The sequence below is a fragment of the Peromyscus maniculatus genome, chromosome 10 (genome assembly GCF_049852395.1).
Source record: "Peromyscus maniculatus bairdii isolate BWxNUB_F1_BW_parent chromosome 10, HU_Pman_BW_mat_3.1, whole genome shotgun sequence".
NCBI lineage: Eukaryota > Metazoa > Chordata > Mammalia > Rodentia > Cricetidae > Peromyscus > Peromyscus maniculatus.
Window position 1 is genome coordinate 36665866 of NC_134861.1, and position 19717 is coordinate 36685582.

At 44.9% G+C, this 19717-nt stretch overlaps 2 protein-coding genes across 3 annotated transcripts in view; one reads left to right on the forward strand and one right to left on the reverse strand.

Annotated features, from left to right (window-relative positions):
* Hs3st1 (heparan sulfate-glucosamine 3-sulfotransferase 1) overlaps positions 1-13377 on the reverse strand; it is a 31063-nt gene extending 17686 nt beyond the window's left edge. Inside the window, exon 1 of one of the 2 annotated variants that reach the window (XM_006992258.4) lies at positions 13239-13377. The gene's annotated coding sequence lies outside the window, so the exon portion shown is untranslated. Of the gene's footprint in view, positions 1-12689; positions 13174-13238 lie in introns of those variants that run through there. The other variant, XM_015985878.3, reaches the window with a different exon arrangement.
* LOC143267590 (uncharacterized) lies at positions 13297-19295 on the forward strand. Its single transcript, XM_076546195.1, has 2 exons — positions 13297-14345; positions 17098-19295. The coding sequence occupies exon 1, from the start codon at positions 13297-13299 to the stop codon at positions 13753-13755; it is 459 nt and encodes a 152-aa protein (XP_076402310.1). The 3' UTR covers positions 13756-14345; positions 17098-19295.
* Positions 19296-19717: the final 422 nt, after the last annotated feature.

A 19717-nucleotide genomic window follows, 5' to 3' on the forward strand; every position in this document is an offset into this window, starting at 1 on the left:
AACCTGATGAGAAAAAGAAGACATAGAATCTCTGCACAGGAAGCAGTGTGCACCAAATGTGGGGATACTCACATCACTGAAATAACGGGGTCCCAACATCAGATTCCAGAGAATAGAGTGGTAAAGGACTTCAGTGGGCACACCAGCTCCCCAACTTGGAAGTTCATTGATACTTCCACTTTTTAAAAGCAAAACATAATAAGAAGAAAAAGCTTTTACACACCTACTATATGCATTATATGCTCCAACTAATTAAATGAACTGTCATTAAATCACCATTAAATGCATCATTGCACTTAATCTTGAAGACTTAAAAGGAGGGTGGCAGGGTCTCTTGTGTTTTCATTCAACAGTTCCCAATAACCGTCTGCTGGGCTTGGGGGTGGGAGGCTCTAGACAAATCCCCCAAACTCTATAACTTCACCTCTTGGAATAGATTTAATATTAAATATATGAGCAGAACTTATATATAAGAGAACTGTGTAATTGAAATTATGAGTGAATACCTAAGGAAGAGTGAAATTATTTACTTGCCCAAGGTGACCTTTGCACTGAAACCTTATGTTGTGGGATGAGATCACATCTATGTCTAAGAGTCCAACACAATTCCCGGAGTTCTCCATTGCACTCGGGGGACATGGAAGTTTCCCTTTATCCCTGAGTTTTGCAAAGATTACTCAGGGCATAGGGAGAGACTAACAGGGAGAGATGCTGCAGACTGCAAACGGTGGCCAATGTTATGGAGCCAGAGGAGGAAAAGAGAGGAAAGCAGGAGGATAAAAGATCTGTATTTCAGCTGAACATAGCAATAAAAAAGAAGTTATGAGCCTCAGCCTGATCAATCACCGGCTGCTGTGGACAAACACAGCTGTAATAGTTGCTCAGAGTAGGAGAGATCGATTCAGGGTTGCCATAGTCAATTAATTTTCTGCTCTCATTGCTTCAAATGTTTCTGTGCCTCAGTTTCCTATTATATTTGTACACACACACACACACACACACACACACACACACACACACACACACACACCTATTTACCTTTGGGCTAATTTCTGGCTGCTAGGGACTACTTGGAAAATCAAGAGGTATTTGAAGTTTCCCTTCCTGCTTAAAGGACAAGTGAGGTCCCCCAAGTCCATATCTTCCTGCTTTAGAGCCAAGTGATGAGATCACCTGTGTGAGGGACACTGTGACCTTTCATCACTCAGGGATGGGGCAATCATCTATACTCAGGATGGTACTCTTATCTGATTTTCAGCCAAAATCTGCCTTTCCAGAGAGAGAAACTAATAATGAGTATTGGGTGCCACCATGTTGATACTGGCTATGTGCCAGGCTTCCTAATGGATGCTCTACATACATTACAAATAAAATTCCTCACCAAATAGAAAGACATTTTACAGATAAAACAACGAAGGTTTTTAAAATGCAAAATCACTTTCCAAATGTGAAATATAATGGAAAAACACTTCTTTTCTGGTCAGGGATATTTTCTTGTTCCCAGAGTCACTGTGAACTCAAAACTACTCTTGGAACAGAGCTCTAGCTCTATGTGTGGTCTTACTTCCCAGGAGGGTGATAAAGGATGGCTCTATTAGCCCCATGAATGGATCATTCACACAAGGTGTGCAGATGGAGCAGATTCGCTGGGGGGGGGGGGCTATGATTCTCCCTGAAGAGCCATTCCCATGGAGCACAGAGCAAGACACTCTGAAAGGCTTCTCCAAGAGTTTATTTAAACAATGCAAATGTAAAGCCCAACCAAGGAGGAGCCCCACCTCCCCAGAGGACCAACAGGGGCACAGTGGCTGGTCCCTCCACAAGGTGGCACTCCATGTCCTTGTCTTTTCATCTGCAATTTTACACTGCACAAGGATCCCCCCCCCCCCAGCTTCTCTCCAGCTTGACAATTTGAGCTTTTTATTTCTTTCCTTGCATATTAAGGGCATTACTTTGGGAACCTGAGCTTTGGGACACAGTATGGAGGTGGCGTTAACCTAAGTGCCTGCATGAAGATATAAGCAGGGCTTGCTGAGGACATTTCTATCATATATTACTAGACTCCCTGGCCCTGAGTTTTGTTTGTCTGCTCCTAATGGGTTTTCTGTCGTCTCACCTTCTCTTTTCTTCTTCTACCCTCTGCTCCTCCCTGTCTCCATCCTTCTCTCCCACAACATGCACTCTGAGTCTTCTCCTGCCTTCATCCTATACCGTTACTTCTTTGCTGCCTCACATGAGAAAGATAAATTAAGGTTTGAAAAGCAAAATACTGAGACACTGTCCTATAAATGTGATGTATGAGCTTTAGTTCTCGGCCCCCATGACACAGTATTCAATTTCTTATCCAGGGTCATTATCACTTTCTGTTGTGAGCTTCATGTGACACTGTCCGTCAGGCCCCTTGTATCTCTTGACATAGTTTATTTGGTTAGCTGAGCATTAAACAACCTCCTGTTATAAATTCAAGCATGCCCATTTCCCAGATGTGAAGACTGAGGTTTAGCCATGTGACACAACTTACCTTTTATGGCATGGTTCATACATAGTAAAGCAAATTCCAAACAAACCCAACTGGCTGGTTAACTGAATGCCATTGTGCCCATATTTTTCTAGATAATATTCTAAAGAAACACACTGCTAGTATGAAGTTCATGTTACACAGGTACTAATATTACATGTAACAGAAATGTATTATTTTATCTTAAGCAATATTTTACCACTGAGGAAGCTATAAAAACACATTAGAAACTATACAAGCAACAAACTCCTTGCTAATTTGATTCCCTGTCAAGTGGCTGCCTGATAAGACATGCTCACATCCATCCTCACCACATGTTCCAAGAATCCTAAGGAGATCCGCCATTCAGTTCCTAATCCCAGTCCACCACACCAGGCCCAGCACAACAGAAAGGCCATCAATAGGCTGACGAACTTTGTAGTCATCTGATGGAATAGCAAGTTCAGGGATGAGCTTGCAAAGCAGTGGACACTGGCCCCAGTGGAGTCCTGTGGGGACCTAGCCTTTCCTTCATTATTAGTACTGTTTTTGACAACGTCTTACATGTATATAAAGTATTGCAATCACTCGCGGCCCCTTATCTCCCTCCCATCTCTACAGAACACCACCCACCATCCCCACCAGTCGCTTTCTCAGATTCACGGATTGGGGTTGATTTTGTGACTTACTAGGTTTAACCAGGGTTATCAGTGTGGCCACGGGTTTGGAACCATGCACCGGAGCCTGATGGGGTCACCCATGGAGATGTATCTAAAGGCAATGATTCCCTGCCCTCCCTAAATCGACGGGAGCAAATAGTTCAGCAGTGAGAGACAGGCCCCTCAGAGTCCCTCCTCCAACCCTGCTTGACTTGGGCAGAACCAGTGCCTGTGTCTTCAGCTGCTCTGAGAGGCCATGGCTGTGATCGCAGTGGCCCTGTCTTGCCGAGGAGACAACATTTCACAGTCCTACTCCCTATCACCTGGCTTGTAGATTCTTTCCTCCTTTTCTTCCATAATGTTCCCTTTGCCCCAGAGGAGCTGATACAAATTATTTGTTCCAGGCTAAGCACTCAACTATCACTTATTCTCAGCACCCTGTGCAGGTATGAGCCCCCTCGCAAACACTGCTGTTCACTAGAAAGAGAGGATTCACTGGTCAACATCTACACGTACAAACATAAATATTTAGAAGGACAGCTTGACCCTGTCAATTTAGTTAAGCAATGGTATTCAGTTCCCATGTCTCCCCTGCTATGCTTTTTTTTTTTAATCCAGTTTACAGTACCAGGCATGGATTCTCTCTGGTGGGGCAGGTCTCAAATCCAGCTAGAGAACAGTTGATTACACACATTACCGTAGTACTGCTGTCACACAAGTAGATACGTCTTGCCTGGCAGGCTGGTTTCATAGACAGGAAGATTCACAGCTGTCTAAGACTATTGACTGACGTCTCCTCACACTTCTCCAGCAGCCTGTACAGCACCTTCTAGAACTACGATGGACCAGCCTACAGATGGGACAGCCTTCCAGCTTAATGTCTCTGTTGTGCATCCGAGGGAACATGGTGTCTTTAGCAACCCTGTCTCACCATCTTGTGCTGGCTGGCAACAAAGAAAAGAGTGATAAGAGCGTGTCCTGTTTGGGGGATCCCTGACCTCCAACTCATAAGGAAGTATCCCACCCCTGCCACGGGGTTTGTGTTTTAATAACCCATGGCTACTAGGGGCAGCTTTTTTCCAGCTATGCTGGACATTTCCCTTCAAACAGTTTATTAAAAAAATAAATTGTATATTTTAATTTGGTTAGAGGATAGTAGGTTTCCATGTGGTTTTTTAATATCCCTTCATCAGGTTAACCCTCCTCCCTGCCACCTTATCTCTCCTATCCTCCCACCCATTTTTACTTAAATCTTCCCTGCTCTATTTCCCCATTGCCTGTGTCCTTCTATCCTCCTGCCCTTTGTACCATAATCCTCCCAACGGCCTCTTTTTAGTTTTCTGGCTTCTACAGGTACTGCAAGCTAAACACACAGAATTAGGGATTCTAATACTAGGTCTGGAGAGATGAGCTTGGGACCATCTTTGCATTTAATAAGGCCCTGCCTTAGTGGACCCAGTACTCCTCTGGTAGCCTCACAGGTTGACATTTCTTCTTCCCAGAGACTGCTGAGAAAGATATGGCTCATGATACCACGGGCTTAAAGAGAGAATGTGTGTCTCAGTTACTAACTACATACCGGGTTCTGTTTCCCTATTTTAACAGTTATATTAAAATAGGCTAGGCTAGGCTAGGCTGCTCCCTGCTTAGCTCACCAGGGAAAACAACATTTCTTTTTCATCTTGGACCATTCCCTCAGGCTAAACCATTTCACCTTTGAGATTACAGTGTAACCCTTTCCTTAGCGTCATATGATTCAGTTTTCAGAAAAATAATTTCCAAGGAGAGTCAAGAACCTAGTGAGAATTTGTAAGACATAGAATCCAAGACAGATATGACCACAGATGGATCTCAGGACTCAGGGGTACTAAGTACACACCCTACTGCTGACCTACACTCTGAGCCTATACTAAATGAATTTTTAAGTATCTGGGATATACCTAAACTGTTCTTTATTATTCATCTAAAATTCAAATTTACATGGCAGTCTTAGGTTTCCATCTGCAAAGTCTATCAAATTTATACAAGATGACTTTCTGAGCATGGCACCAGTCACTTTTACATCCTTTTCTCTTCAGAATAATGTTGAGAAAACTAAGGTCTTGAAAAGTAACCCATACTGAAAACAAACAGGAGTGTCTATTTCCAGCAAAATATAAGTAATTCCAAAATAGAATCTCAAGTTATCTTCTGTGACACCCTAGCCTGGGGAGGGTCTGTTTTGAGAAGCAGTGGGAATCAAGGGCAAACCAGGTTTCTAGAGGAGACCAGTTTTCCAGCCTACTCTGGTCCCTGCCTCTGAAGCAGTTATTTTTCTGAGCACAGCGAGGCGAGCATGCCTTTTCATTTCAGCTTCATCTGCAATCACCTTTCTCTCACTGTATTCTAACTGCTGATATAGGAGTTTGATTGACTCTCCTAAATGAAGAATGAAGACATTTACATAAAACAACCTACTGCAGGGCTTACATGCACTGAATCTGCAGGAATTCTAGGGGAAAGGCGACAAGACGTAAAAATGCTGAAGTGGAAGTTCTTGATGGATAAAAGAAGACGTGAACAGTTTTCAGCCTAAGTGTATTTCTTCACTTACAGAGTGTGGGTTACTCATTCAGTCCTCCAGGGGTTGAATAATCTTAAGCTATCTGCTCGGCACAGGTAGAGGATTCTGGCTGCAGGTCCCACACCTACCAGCTTCTGGCAGGGAATGGGGGAAAAAAGTGACTCATTTCCAGGCCTCAGTTTCCTTAAACATAGATCGAAGAAACCGAGAGCTCTTCCTTCCACCTTTGCAGGACTGGGAGGGGAGAGAAAGGAGGCAGCTGGAATTATCACCAGCTGCCAAAGCTAGGGCTTATCATTCTACATTCTTTCTGCGTCAGAGGGGTTTGCAAGGCTATGGTAGCCTCGGCAATGGGCTCCTGCTACAGGGTCAGTTACTTGGCTGAATTTACACTTTGGAGACCTTAAAACAATTTGTTGGGTTCTCAAGAATTGGATCTATACCAATTTTGACTATATTTGATTTTTTTCTTTACTCTCTAATACTTTTCTCTCTTTTTTTTTTCCTTAAATATTTCTTCCCCCATGAAGTCCTCTGTCATTTCCCCAGATGAAGACTCTCAGGGTTGCTCTTTGAGCCAGTACTTGGGAGCAGACCTGGTGTTCGAGAAACTGAAACAAACAGACACCTCCAGGTCTTCGCTCTCATGGAGCGTATCTCCTTGTGGGGGAGTGTGACATAGTAAGCAAGTGAGTCAGGCAAGGAGCAGGATAAGGACAGCTAAGCCCATTCAAGAGCTACACAATTGTCTTAAGAAAGCACTGATGTGAACAAAGGGAACTGTGACGAAAGAGACCTATCTCTGAGATGAGGCCACTGAAGACGGCTTTACATTCCCCACCTTTTGTGCCCAACCTTGCTAATTTATCTGACTTCCCTGAACTGTAAGTTTACCAGGAACCTGAAGCATTTCTTCATCTCCTGGACAACTGCCTATCCACAAAGTTTGGGCAGATTTGGAAGATGGAAAGGCAGAGTATCCAAGGTCAAAAGCACACTTCATACTTAGAAAAATAAATAAATAAATAATTGGTTCCTGAAAGACAAAGCTAATTTCTGTAATCATATTTTTTAAGTCAATGCCAGACAAAGAAATTAAAGCTCCAAAGAACTCGTCACTAAGGACAGAATCTAGGAATGCAAAGCAAATTGGAAAGTACGCATGTAAACTATTTCTGGCACATATACATATTCGCTGCTCAATTAAAAAGGCCCTGAACACCAGTGCTCCCAGCATGGACTCTCTACAAGAACATCTTCCCCACTCCCCTGCATAGCTCCAGAGACCCAATCAGCTGTGATCCTGTATGGATGTCTTCCATGTTAATCTATAGCATCATTGCTTGGTTTGGCAGTCCATCATCACATTTAACGCAATGTCCAGTCCAAGGAAGATGCTCAGCAAACATGCCCACTCATCACTTTGTTGGGGAATATTGTTTTAGGGTGTATTACTTTTGTTTATGCTCCATTTGTTTAACTCTGTGAAGCCATGTTACTTTGCCAGTATAAAACACCTGATGGTCTAATAAGGAACTAAACGGCCAATGGTAAGGCAGGAGAAAGGATAGGTGGGGCTGGCAGGCAGAGAGAAGAAATGGAAGGAGAAATCTGGAAGGAAAGAAAGATCAAGGAGTGAGATAGGAAGGAGGAGGATTTCAGGGGCCAGCCACCCAGCCACCCAGCTACATAGCCAAACACAGAGAAAGAAGGAAAGAAAAGGTATACAGGAAGAGAAAAAGATAAAAAGCCTTGAGGCCAAAGACAGACAGGATAATTTAAGGAAAGCTGGCTAGAAATAAACCAAGCTAAGGCTGGCCATTTGTAAATAATAATAAGCCTCCATATGTGTGATTTATTTGGGAGCTGGGTAGCGGGCCCCCTCAAAGAGTAAAGAGCCAAAAAACAATCAACATCACTTTGAAAAAAAAGTTAGATATTCAGAGAAATATCAGAGATTAATCTGAAATTGCAAAATACAATCAAGACTCCATATTCCCATACTGAAAATAGTTTTGCGTCAGATAGTGAAACTTGATATTGATTACATTGAACTAGCACCTAGGCTACATGCCAAAGGCCTCCCGACTTACCAGATACCCTGGCATTTTGTATCGCAATTCCCTGGTTTCTTTTTAAATTCTCAGTGTATGACAATCTAATCATTAGTTCTCTCCCTGTGTCTCCTCCCCTAGAAGATGTGTACAGGGTGGGGTGGGGGGGGTAGGGGAGTGGGGAGGGGGGGTCCATCTGTTTTATTCCCTGCTGTGTTACTGGTAGGAAGAACAGTGAGTGTTGCCGAGCTGGAACTCAGCAAATGACTTAAAGGTGTAAATGGGATTCTGAAACTGCTTACTGAGACAAGGACCAGAGGCATCCCCAAGTGACTGAAGCAGATGCCTCACCCATGTGGAAGGAAGTGATTACAGCAGTCTCTAGCCCTTTTCCCACATTCCTATTGTGATTGTACAGGTAAGATCTTCAGTGTCGCATTACAACCCAAATTCCATTCTATCCTAGGCACCAGAAACCACAGATTGCAGGCCTGTGGGAGAACTCTGGGGTCCCTTCATAGAAAAATGCTCTGTTGGGCCCACGTATACTATTTAGACATGTTGAATTAGCTGCTAGAACCTGATGTCAGTAAATTTTACGTAAAACTATGAACCTGCAATTTATCTTAAGCAGTAAACAAAACCTGGCGAGGTTAGGCCACAGGTTTCACTGGCAACGAAGTTGGATCTGAGCTCTAGGCTCACGTTGGTGTTCTACCCAGGCTGCTTCTTGCCTGGCAGCTGAAGGCATTGCCATTTGCGACCCCTGCTGGAAAGCTACCAAAAAGCAGGAAGCATGAAGGAGAAAAAAATTAGGAAAAAAAAAATGTCCTTTGGGATCTATTTCTGTTATGTTTAAGCCATTCCTTGGAAGAATAATGTATTCATTTTTTCTAGTCCTCTCCTGGTAGCACATAACTATTGACAAACTATGGCCCAGTAAATATTATTCTAACGGCCTGCAAAAGCTATGGACTTAATTCCCTGTGGGTGGAGGGAGCTGAGAAGGCTTCGTGCCAGAGGCAGTCCTGAAGATGGATCGTGGAGGCTGTATGCATCAGCTGCTTACAATGTTGCTTGACTCAGACACAAAAAGGAATTTGTTTGAAGACTATGTGTTGCCTCTAGGAACTAGTGAGATGCTGAAAATCCAGGATTGGAAAATGAGAAGGAATGAAGGGGAACCAGACTCCAGGGATGATGTCAAGATGGTGCCCGAGGAATAGTTCCACTGGGAGCACATCTTGAGACTTGGATGCTGCTGCTGCTGACGCCAGCCACTCGATCTATGACCCAAGTGGGTGATAAACACTCAGCAGTTCCTGTGTCCTTAACCTGCTCCCTCCAGATTCCAATCCTCTGGTGGGATCATTTAACTGAACCTGAGTTCAGGGCTGCGAGGTACAAACTAGGAAAAGAAACTCCACCTCCAATGAGGAGCATCTATCTGAAGCAAGACAATGAGGTTCTCTATAGAAGATGATATTTGGTTGCTGAGTGCTTTCCATCCATGTACTAGGGAGTCAAGTGGTGATGCAGGGAGAGGCACCCTGTATGAAGGCTGTAATGAGAACACATAGATCTGAATTCCAATCTGGAATCCTCTGTACCTTTAGAAAACTGACAACATTTCCTAATCTGCAGATTCTCAATTGTTAAAATAGAAATGATGCCATCTGCTCTCCTGAATGGCTGTGAAGATTTTGTTCAATCATTCATTCACTTTTCCAAACACATTATGGACTGCCTATTAAGTGCTTCATACTGAACTAGGCTCTGGGGACAAATTCTGGAAAAAAGAAAAAAGAAAACGGAAGAAAAGCAAGCACTTTGTGCAGATGACCAAGTTAGATAAGGGATACCCACAAAACTGGTCATGCTTCACTCTCCCCAAGCTTAGTCATTGATTGCTAACTTTTCTCTGTTTTTGATTAAGCGATATTATGTCCCTCCTTTTAAATACATTCCCTTAAGACACGTGTACATACTGAACTTAAAAGCAAAACTACATCAAAAACCTTTAAAGGGCAAGGGATGTAGGTCAGTTGGTAGAGTGCTTGCCTAGCACGCTAGTTTGAACTCCAGCCCCACACAATAACCAGGTGCTATAGTTCATGTCTAGAACCCCAGCACTTGGTATTGGGAGTAGGAGGGCCAGATGATGTCCAAGGTCATCTTTAGCTACATAGCAAATTTGAGGCAAGGCCAGGATACATGACTGTCTCACAAAGACAAAGAAGACAAAGCAACTCTAAAACTGAATATTGATCCTGAAAATTAAAATTATAATTCTTAGAAACAGTAGGGCTCAGTGTTGATGTAATTCATGTAGAGAGCCCATAAGATGAAGCTTATTTAAATTTGTCCTCATTTAATGTTTAGTTCCTGTGATAACTCGGTCATACTTCAATTACAATTAACATGAACACTGAGCAGATATAAAATAAAAATGCCAGAAAGGCATTTTAGATAAACAAAATTTCACAAGTGTTATTGTAGTAGGTTATTGTCGGCGAAGTATCTTTCATGTGTATTTTATCACTTCCTCTTAATCATCCTCCAGTCACTAATCTGCAGGAAAGACTGTGAGGTTTAGAAAGAGAAAACAGTTGGGTTAAGGTCATAGGGCCAGAAGTTGGCTTTACCCAGTCTGCAGTCTCTTGTTTTCTCTTTCCAGAAGGGCAGCCTGGCAGAAAGCAGAAGGCCCATGCCCAGGCGGGGGACTAGGGAACAGCGGTGTTAGCCTTTTCTAACCTCAGCTGGAAAGTCCCTACCTTTGGCAACATCGAGGAAGCTAGTACACTTGTCACAGAGTGGCCAGGAAAGTTCTACACTTCGAAACTCGGGCCCTGGAACTGGTGTCTAGACACTTGTGCGTGACAGGCACAGGTTAAAACTCATGAAAGCATCCACATGTTTGACCACCCCTGCCTCCAAATCTAATCACCTAGGAGAGAACATGTCTCAGTCCTGCTGGTAGCTGTGTGCCACCCAGTGTGTGTTCCTGGTCTCAGAAAGGCAGAGCACAAAGTTAAGCAGCACCTACCAGCCAAGCCATTCCCAGCTGCTTTCAAATTGCCACTGAATTTTTACTTAAGACAAGAAAAGCTCCCATGAAGCTTTTCCCTTCAGAGAATCCCTGGGATTTTTCAAGGCAGAGAATTTCTCTTGAGGATGAAAACACAGGTCTCAGCTATATAAAGGAGTTTGAGTAAGGCAAAGCTTACTCTGCTTAACAAGCTGTAGGAAGAGGATAATCCGCTGGAGAGAGCGCCTCTGCTCCTACACCAGCAAGAGCCCTCAATGTGTCCAAAATTCCCCTTGCAAGACCAAGGCATCACTTCCTCACCAGTTTCCCTGTTCAAAATTTCCCATCTTAAAGACATGCAATGCACAGCAGCTTGGCATAGGATGTGAAGCCCAGAAGCATAGCTCGGCCCTGCTCACTAAGACATCTTCTCTGGCTGCTGGCTAATTAACTGCAGAGACTTAAGAGTGCTTAGTCAGGAAGTTGTCCATCCCTGTCGAACAAGAGTTAGACGGGTAACTGACGCCATGGAGGCTCTTTGAAAAGTTCACCTTCTCATACCTGGCTGTAGAGAGGGGTGGTGTTCGGGGTGGGGGTAACCTTACATAACACAATGGTCCATTTCCACATTATTTTTCCAGTTCTGTGAGTGGAAAAATCTAAGCATGCTGGAAAAAAGAACAGCACAATGATTTGAAGCTTAAGCGTTCATCTGGAATTTTGGAAGGTCCGGCTAATTCTAACTGGCTGGGAAAGTAGAAAGCAAGAGTAATAATTCCTAGGGTCAAAAGGAATGAGTACTTTAGAAAGGCAGTGGTTGGGGGTGCAGAAGTTGAGCTTTCTCTATTTCCTTTTATTAAAAACTACAGTTAAATATAGATTTCCTGGAATTAACTCCTAGGTGTAAGCTGGTAATTGAATTTCAACAAATACATCGTGATTTGAGAGCAAAGCTGAGACCACAGGACTTTGTTTTCTCTCCAGCAGCTGGTCAAACACCCAGGGCTGGGGCACGTGGGGACTGTGCTGGGGCCTGCTCCCCAGGGGTGGCAGGGGCTAGGGGCTGGGTCAGGCTTGGGCGCTGGTGGAGCTCTCCTTGAGAATGGTGAGCTCAGACTGAAGCAGGGATGCGCGCTCTCCCTTTTCTCTTGTCCACTTTCTCGTCTCCTCACCCCAATTCCTGGCTTACTAGAGACTGCTTCTTGGAGAGCAGCTTCAAGACGGTGGATCCATAGTTGCCTCCTTGGGATCCCCCCAGAGCATCTTAGCACAGTTATGGATAAAAATAGCCCAGGATAACATAACGCAGAGGGAAGAGGAGGAGTAAGTCTCGCGCAAGGCAAGGCGAAGCAAGGATACCACAGCTTCTGCATAGTGGGAGTTAGAGAGAAAAGGTGCTACTCCGGGTCCGGAGGAAAGCCCTGCCTGTGCAAATAAGATCAGGTGCCCCCTTAGCTCAGGTTGTGCCAATACATGATCTGAAGCACCCACAAATAATTGCCGAGTCTGTCACAACCCACCAATCCTTGGCCCACATCTGGCTTCAGCGTTGCTTTCTCCATCTCACCACTGGCTTGAGCCCCAGGTTCGGAGAGCTGGCCCTCCAGTTCCAGGAAAGGCAGGTTCCAGAGGGGGAAGCAGTGGAGTCCACTGCTGCAAAGGCGGGTGTATGGGGTTCACCTGAAGATGTCGGGCTATGAGTAAGCCCTGCTCGTTCTAAATACAGGCTTCTCTGGTTCGTGTCCCGACATCCTTTAACATCACCCCCGCCCATCCACCTCCTCAGTCGGCGGTTCCCGAAATAGAAACCCAGGTGGGGAAAAAAAAAAAAGTAAAAAGTAACATGAAAATTCAACTGCGGTTTGTAACTGGCTTTCTTAATACTTACAGTCCTGCCTGCCACCTTCCTCTTCGATTACCCCGGGAGATGATCGGTCTCCCCATTACAGCTACTGAACGCAAAGGCACACCAGACCAAGGCTTCCACATCCCAGATGCCCCATCCCGGAGTGACTCCAGTCAGCTGTCCCCGCTGCCCAGTTCTCCGCCCCTAGTGGTACCCCGGTTCGGCAAGCGCTGCGCTCCAGCTGCACTTGCACAGGGTCCTAGAGAGAATCAGCGGCGCCGAGCAACGGACAACGACGACCCTCCTGAGTCAGGTAGGGACGCAAGTTCCCGTCTTTTAAGAGTCAGAAACTCCGGTCCCTTAGAGTCCATCTCGTGAATTCTAGAGATGCAGTTCCAGGGCAGGAGACAGGAGGATTCGAAAACCCCGAGTCTTCCTTCCGTGTACTCTCCACTCTAACTGCTTCATCCTTCACTCCTCTTAGGCTTTACACTTGCCCTAAGTCGGGACGCCAGAAGAAGAAGGCGCCTAGGCAACCCTCACCGGCCACTCCCCAGCCTGACACCTTTACCCCTTGCGCGCAGCGCTCACCTGAGTCGTTTACCCGTCCAGCCGGTCAGGCGCCCTCAATCTTCTCTCCGGCCGGGCCATGGGCAGCACCACCTCCGAGCATCTGATCCCCTTGGAGCAAATCTCCAGTCACCTCCAGGCGGACGAGCCGGGAAAGGACACAAGCACTCACCGAGAGAGATCCGGCGGTGGCGGCAGCTCGTGGCTGCAGCGCTCAGAGGACCTTGCAGACAGACGTTTTAGTGCCGGGATCCGAAGATGGGAGGAGCAGGAGGAGGAGCAGAAGCCGGAGGAGGGGACAGTGGAGGCCGACGCTCGGGGAGAGCGCGGAGGGCAGAAGAGGATCGCTAGCGCCCACTGCTGCCGCTTTGGCTCCGGTGCTGCCCTGAGTCCCGCTTCCCCGTGTGTCCCTGCCTGCCGACTTCCAGCGACCCAGCCTAGCACCTGGCTTTTGCCGCTTCTCGGTCCCGAAGGAGCGGTCTCCGCTGCTCACCCAGTGCGGCGGCTCCTTGGATTTCAGTTTAAGGGGAGAGACTAGCGCAGCTTAGAGGGTGGGACGTGTGGCTTGGGTGACTTCATCAACCTTGCAAACCCTGGACTCCCAGTGCGCTCTCTGACCCCCGCTGGCTCTGAACCGGGGTCCATTACCCCTTTCGCAAACTTCGCGTGGTCCCTAAGACCCTCGCAGTACCCACGTGTGTTCGCGTCAGCGTTCCAGGTGACTCGCCTTAGGCTTCTTGTGCTTGGTGCACAGACCTGGACGTCTCCTGAGCCCTTCGCTCCATCTTGCGCTGCAGCGGGGACAGAAGGCGTTAGAAGAGCTAGCTTCAGAGTGTGCAGTTCCGCGATAAAACACTCTCTCTGCTTCGGTTTCGCCTCAAAAAAAGATGATTGGAACTTAACAAGGCGAGCGCGGAGGATTCAGCTCTCCTTTAGCAAAAGTAACTAGGTTGGCAAATTTCACCTCTGAAACTAATCAAGGTCTTCCTGCGTTCCAAAGCTGAGAGGTTTTGTGTGAAAGCCACCCTGCATATTGTGACTCAATTTAAGAAGTGGAGGGCAGCGGAGCTGGAATCTCCTTGGAGACACTGAACTGCTTCAGCCAAAGCAAGTCGCCTTCCAAAGCAGGTTACCAAAAGAAAAGAGGGGCGGGAAGAGGGTGGGGGTGAAAAGGAGGAGGTCTTCAAGAGGGAGCCAGATACAAATCAAAACAACTTCCTTAGCTTTTAATATCTTCCATATCTTAAAAATTAGAATAGAAACATTTATCATTTGCATTTCTAGAATCAATATTCTCTCATCTGAGGGGGAAATTTTCTTTAGGAAATTGACCACTTAACTGGTGCAAAGGTTAGCCTCATTCCTTTTAGAAAGCAAAGGAATACCCAGTACAGTATATTGTGGATAAAGCCAGAAGCATCTTGGAGACCATGGCCAATTAATCTGAGGAAATGTAAATCTGACATGCCCATTTCAGGTAAAAAAAAAAAAAAAAAAAAAAAAAAAGTGCATTTACAAAAGTCACTTTAAGTATGCATCTTGAAAAGTCTCGTCATGTAAAATTTACATTAGTTTACATTAGATTTAGAGACATTTTACCAAGTTGTGTAAAATCCTATAAATGGCTGTCGTGGCCAAATGGAGAGCTTAGATTATAGGGTAGCCAATTATCAATTATGTTCTCCATAAGCTTCTACCAGACGCCAAGCACAGTGAAGATCTGGAGTCCTTAAACACAGGGAGGGGTATTGATGCCCTAAGTTGGTAAAGGTCATTTTTCCTATGAGTTCAAAGTATTTCACACACGGTAAGAATTCCACAAGTCATCCCCGAGACACAAAGGGAGATTAGAAAGGATTCTTCTATCCACACCCTGGAAGTCAGAGGCCAATTAACCAGCTTTCTTGATTACCTACCACAAAACCTCAAAAGAAGCTAAAATCCCAGCCCTGGGCTCTGAGTCTCCGTTAGTTACCTCCCTTTGCAGAAGTGACTCTAGGCATGTTCCTCAAGTGGTAAGAGTTGAAGCACAGGCATCACAATTGCCCTCCCACCACAATTTCCTCAAACACTTACTGATCAATATCAATGTTCTTAGATTTAGGTAAATAAAAATACCAATGGAATTTTTTGCTGTTCTTTGGCTGCATGAGCTTAGACTTTGAGCCCTCTCCTAGATGTTTTCTGGGCCTGGCTTCTGCTCATTCAGTATAGATCTCAGCTCTGCTGTATCAGCTCTAATACTGCATTGAACAGAGCTGCTTTTGCATCTGGCTTCTCCGGTTGATTAGAAGAGACTTGGGCATGAGCAACCATGACATAATTATCTCTTACCAACCCTTTGTAGGTTGTCTGACATATAACCTAAGGGATAAAACAAGAAACAAAAGCAAACTAACGAACAAAACCCCAAATAACAACATCCACAAAAACCCCAGCAAATACACAAACAGAAACATAAAAGCAGTCTGTAGGGGCTGGAGATATGGCTTACTAGTTAAGAGCTAGCATTGTTCCAGCAGTAGACAAGTGTTCTATTCCTAGGATAGAGGGTTCACATTACCTGTAACTTTAGTGCATCCAACACCCTTTTCTAACCTGACAGGCATTGCTCTCCTAACATGCAAGTGTGCACACACAAGCACACACACACACACTCATACACACACACATACACACACACACACACCTCTAAAATTAAACATAAATTTTTTAAATTTACATATTTGATATTTTAAAGATGGTTTGATTTGGTTCTGACAAGTTTCCATATCAGTATGGTGGGTGTGAGAATGGAGGCCCATAAGAGATATGCTAGGAACCAACTTCAGAAAACCAGCTGTCGCTCATGGTGCTATGACCCAAGCCAGTCCCACCAACTAGAAAACAAGAGTGTATTGCAAATGATTTCTACACCACTAGTATTCACGCTGCTATTACAGTTTCTGGAAACTTGATATGAGAGAGAAATGGAACATTAAGATGTCACCGTCTCAAGGAGCGGTAAGGCTTATGTGTACAAGGCACCTTTGCAGAGACTCATTCATCCTGGCTAAACTTTAAACTCTGTCCACAGATCAAAGCTAAAGCCGTGAGAAGGAAACAAAGGCTGGTGACCCTATGACTTTGGTCAACAATCTGCAATAATAGCATTTAAGATAGAGCCAAGATTTGAGCCAGGTGCTGTGCAGAATGAATTATGTACTCTGCAAGTGCCCAGTGTGTGTGTGTGTGTGTGTGTGTGTGTGTGTGTGTGTGTGTGTGTGTGTGTGTGTGTGTGATATACAGGTATACTTGTTATAGTATATATGAAGGCCAAAAGTTGATTGGATTGGGTACCTTTTCGATGTCTTGACCCCTTATTTTTTGAGACATGTTCTCTCACTAAACCTGAAAATTACCACTTCCCTAGACTGACTGGCCAGGGTCTACCCTCCCCCACCACACCAAGGCTCTGCCTTCCTCCTTCTATCCTCAGCACTGGAGTCACAGATGCACTGGGGATCCAAGCTCAGGTCCTTATACTTGCAGGGCAAGCACTTCACTTTTTGATTCCTCTTCCCAGCATGCATCTACTGCTGTTCTTACAGCAACCTTATTAGAAACAAAAAAATTCCTACTTTACAAGTAGGATAACTTATTCCACACAGAAAGGAACCTGTTTACTTGTTTAAGGTGACACACTAATACATTTCTCTTAGCCATTCCCAGGGATCATTAGACCTTCTCTGTTTTTCAGTTGTGAGTTAGTGCACCAGCTAAAGCAGTTAATTTAGAAAGCTCCCCTTCCAGTTAAAACTAGGCTCATAGTCCAGTGTTCTCAACAACTGAATGATTTAATTATGTTTCTTGTTGTTGGTATACTTTTCCTGTCTTCCAGATATGTGATGGATGAGGAGAAGATCAGGGGGAGAGGAGGCAGGGAGAGGAGGAATGGAGTGAACCTGCTTCTTCTGAGGACTGAGGATTCACACTCACTATTTGACCAAACTCAGAGGAATCTTACCTACGATCTCTGCCTAAAGGGCTGCCCTATATCCTCTCTTCTCATAATGGATGTTTGAGTCTTTCAGGTTAATAGCCTGAATTTTAAGGAGTCCAGTGGGATTCTTTACAAGCAGTAGAAATTGGGATCAGGTTAAAAATCCAATTTTAATAAACTTTCCAGGTCCTGATTTAGATGGTGTGCTAATGGCTCTCTGTGCTGAATCACCCTAAAAGTCAAATGTATTTTTAAAAGGTCCTCCTTGTAGGAGAGGCTTGATGGATATTGCTTAATTGTGCATTGTGTATTCCTGTCTTCATCAAAAGCCATCATCTAAAATTGAAGCAAACTGATAGGAAATGAAGCCGTCCTTTGAGCCGGTTGGTTACAGGGAATGCTTTGGGGTTGCAGGATAATTTTCACTCCTTTGGACCACAACAAAGAGAGCATGATTACACTGTGTGAAATGGCACCCTCAAATCACTCCACTAATTCGATTGTGCTGGGGTCTAAGACTGTTTCTGTTTCTTTTGATTTGCTAATTAGCCAGAGTTGTCTGCTTAGGAGAGAGGAAGCCAGGGTCATGTTCACAAACATGAAGGCTGGGATGTCCTTCCAACTCGATGACCATCATTTGCCTGCCCTGCAGCCCATCCCAAATCCCAATCTGTCGATACTCATGTACAAACAATCCACCCTTCTATGATTAAGAGGTTATGTGATGATTTTCTTTTCTCTGAAAATGTGACCTGATTTCTTCTTGTCTTGTGTGATCACAGGGCTAAATTTGGACTTGTGACTCTATAAGCCCCTTCATTTTCACTTGCTAAGATTTAAAAATGGTTGGATTTCCCACCACCACAAGCACAAATGGCCCGTTTTTTAAAGGCTTAATCCCAAAGGTGGCTTCATGTGGAGAAAAAGGGTGGATTTTTTGTTTTGTTTTGTTGTTGTTGTTGGTGGTGGTGGTTTTTTGAGACAGGGTTTCTCTGTGTAGTTTTGGAGCCTGACGTGGATATCACTCTGTAGACCAGGCTGGCCTTGAACTCACAGAGATCCTCCTGCCTCTGCCTCCTTAGTGCTGGGATTAAAGGCCTTCACCACTGCTGGCAAGTTGTTTTTAATGGGTGATGCCCAGGGGAAGGTCTTTGGGCCACTGAGGTTGGGCCCATGGAAGGGGTTAAGATGGTTCTCTGTGAATGCTTAGTCATTCTCCTGAGAGTGGTTAAAATGGCAGTAAGCCCACAAAAGTTTGAGGACAAGTCTGAGTTTGCTGTGTCACTCAGATAAATGCTGGGCATGGCTGCAGCCCCAGTGCCAGAATGGGGCAGTGAGAGTGGCAGAGATAGACTCACTGATCAGCCAGTCTGGCAAGCTCAAGGTTGAATGAGAGTCCATGTCCCAAGGTGGGGGGGGGAGGTGGAGAGCAATGGAGGAGGATACCTGATGTCTTTCTCTGGTTCCCCATGAGCACACGTAGGCATAGGCAAGCACATCTTCACACACACATGCATATACCACATCCACACACAGACCTGGCTTGTTTTACTTAAGTGGTATGTTCTATATAAGTACACACACACACACACACACACACACACACACACACACACACACACCTAACACACAAATAAAATAAAATAATAAAAGAAAAAGCATAAGGCTATTCAGTCCCTTCATAGTTTGAGCTAAGCTGGATTGCCCTAGCCCTTGCTCTGGCCACTGCAACTCACTTCAGGTGATACAGTCTAGGGGAAGTCCTTACAAGAAATCTGTACCACAGGCTTGGGCTTTAGTCTCCAGAACTCTGTTGTGACTACAGTTTGTTCACTTTGTAAGTAGCACTGTAGTGGGTGACCATTACAGCTTTGATCTGGAAGTTCCAACCCCCATTGAGACTCTGGCAACTGTCACACCTACGAGGCGGGGCCAGGGGAGGCGCCTGGAGACTGGAGATCTGGATGGGCCAGCGCTCTCTCTGTTCCGGGACCCTGAACAGTGGAGGTAGACCCAGCAGAGCTCCAGAGAACACCGCTGGATTGCGATACACCTTCCCCAGACCCCGCAACCTACCTATCCCTTAATTTGTAAGTTATGCCATTAAATAAATATCCTTTAAACTACGTGGAGTGGCCTTAATAATTTCACCAATATAACACTGTCTCTACTCTTTTGTTAGGGTAACAAAAATGGACTAAGATATACACGAATTAAAATTGTACTTTATGATGCTATTAGTGTAAAGATAACTTCATTATTCTTGTTTATTTAAAAGTCTTCTTTAACTTCATGTCTGCTTTTCTTCGAACTTGAAAATAAGTTGTAAAACTGTTAGACTCTCAATGCATTCTGAACTCTAGACACTGAGCCAATGACAGCTGAGGACCAGGTTGGCTCTGTGCAGAGGAGGATAAAATGGAGCCGAGGTGCTTAGCTGGTGAGGATGAAGGGTGGCTGTCAAAGGGTATTTTGCACATGTGGCTGAGAATCCCATTCCTGGGTTGGATTAACAGCT

Bases quoted from the DNA above. Each gene is read 5' to 3' on its own strand.
- LOC143267590 (XM_076546195.1), top strand. From the start codon at position 13,297: ATGGGCAGCACCACCTCCGAGCATCTGATCCCCTTGGAGCAAATCTCC.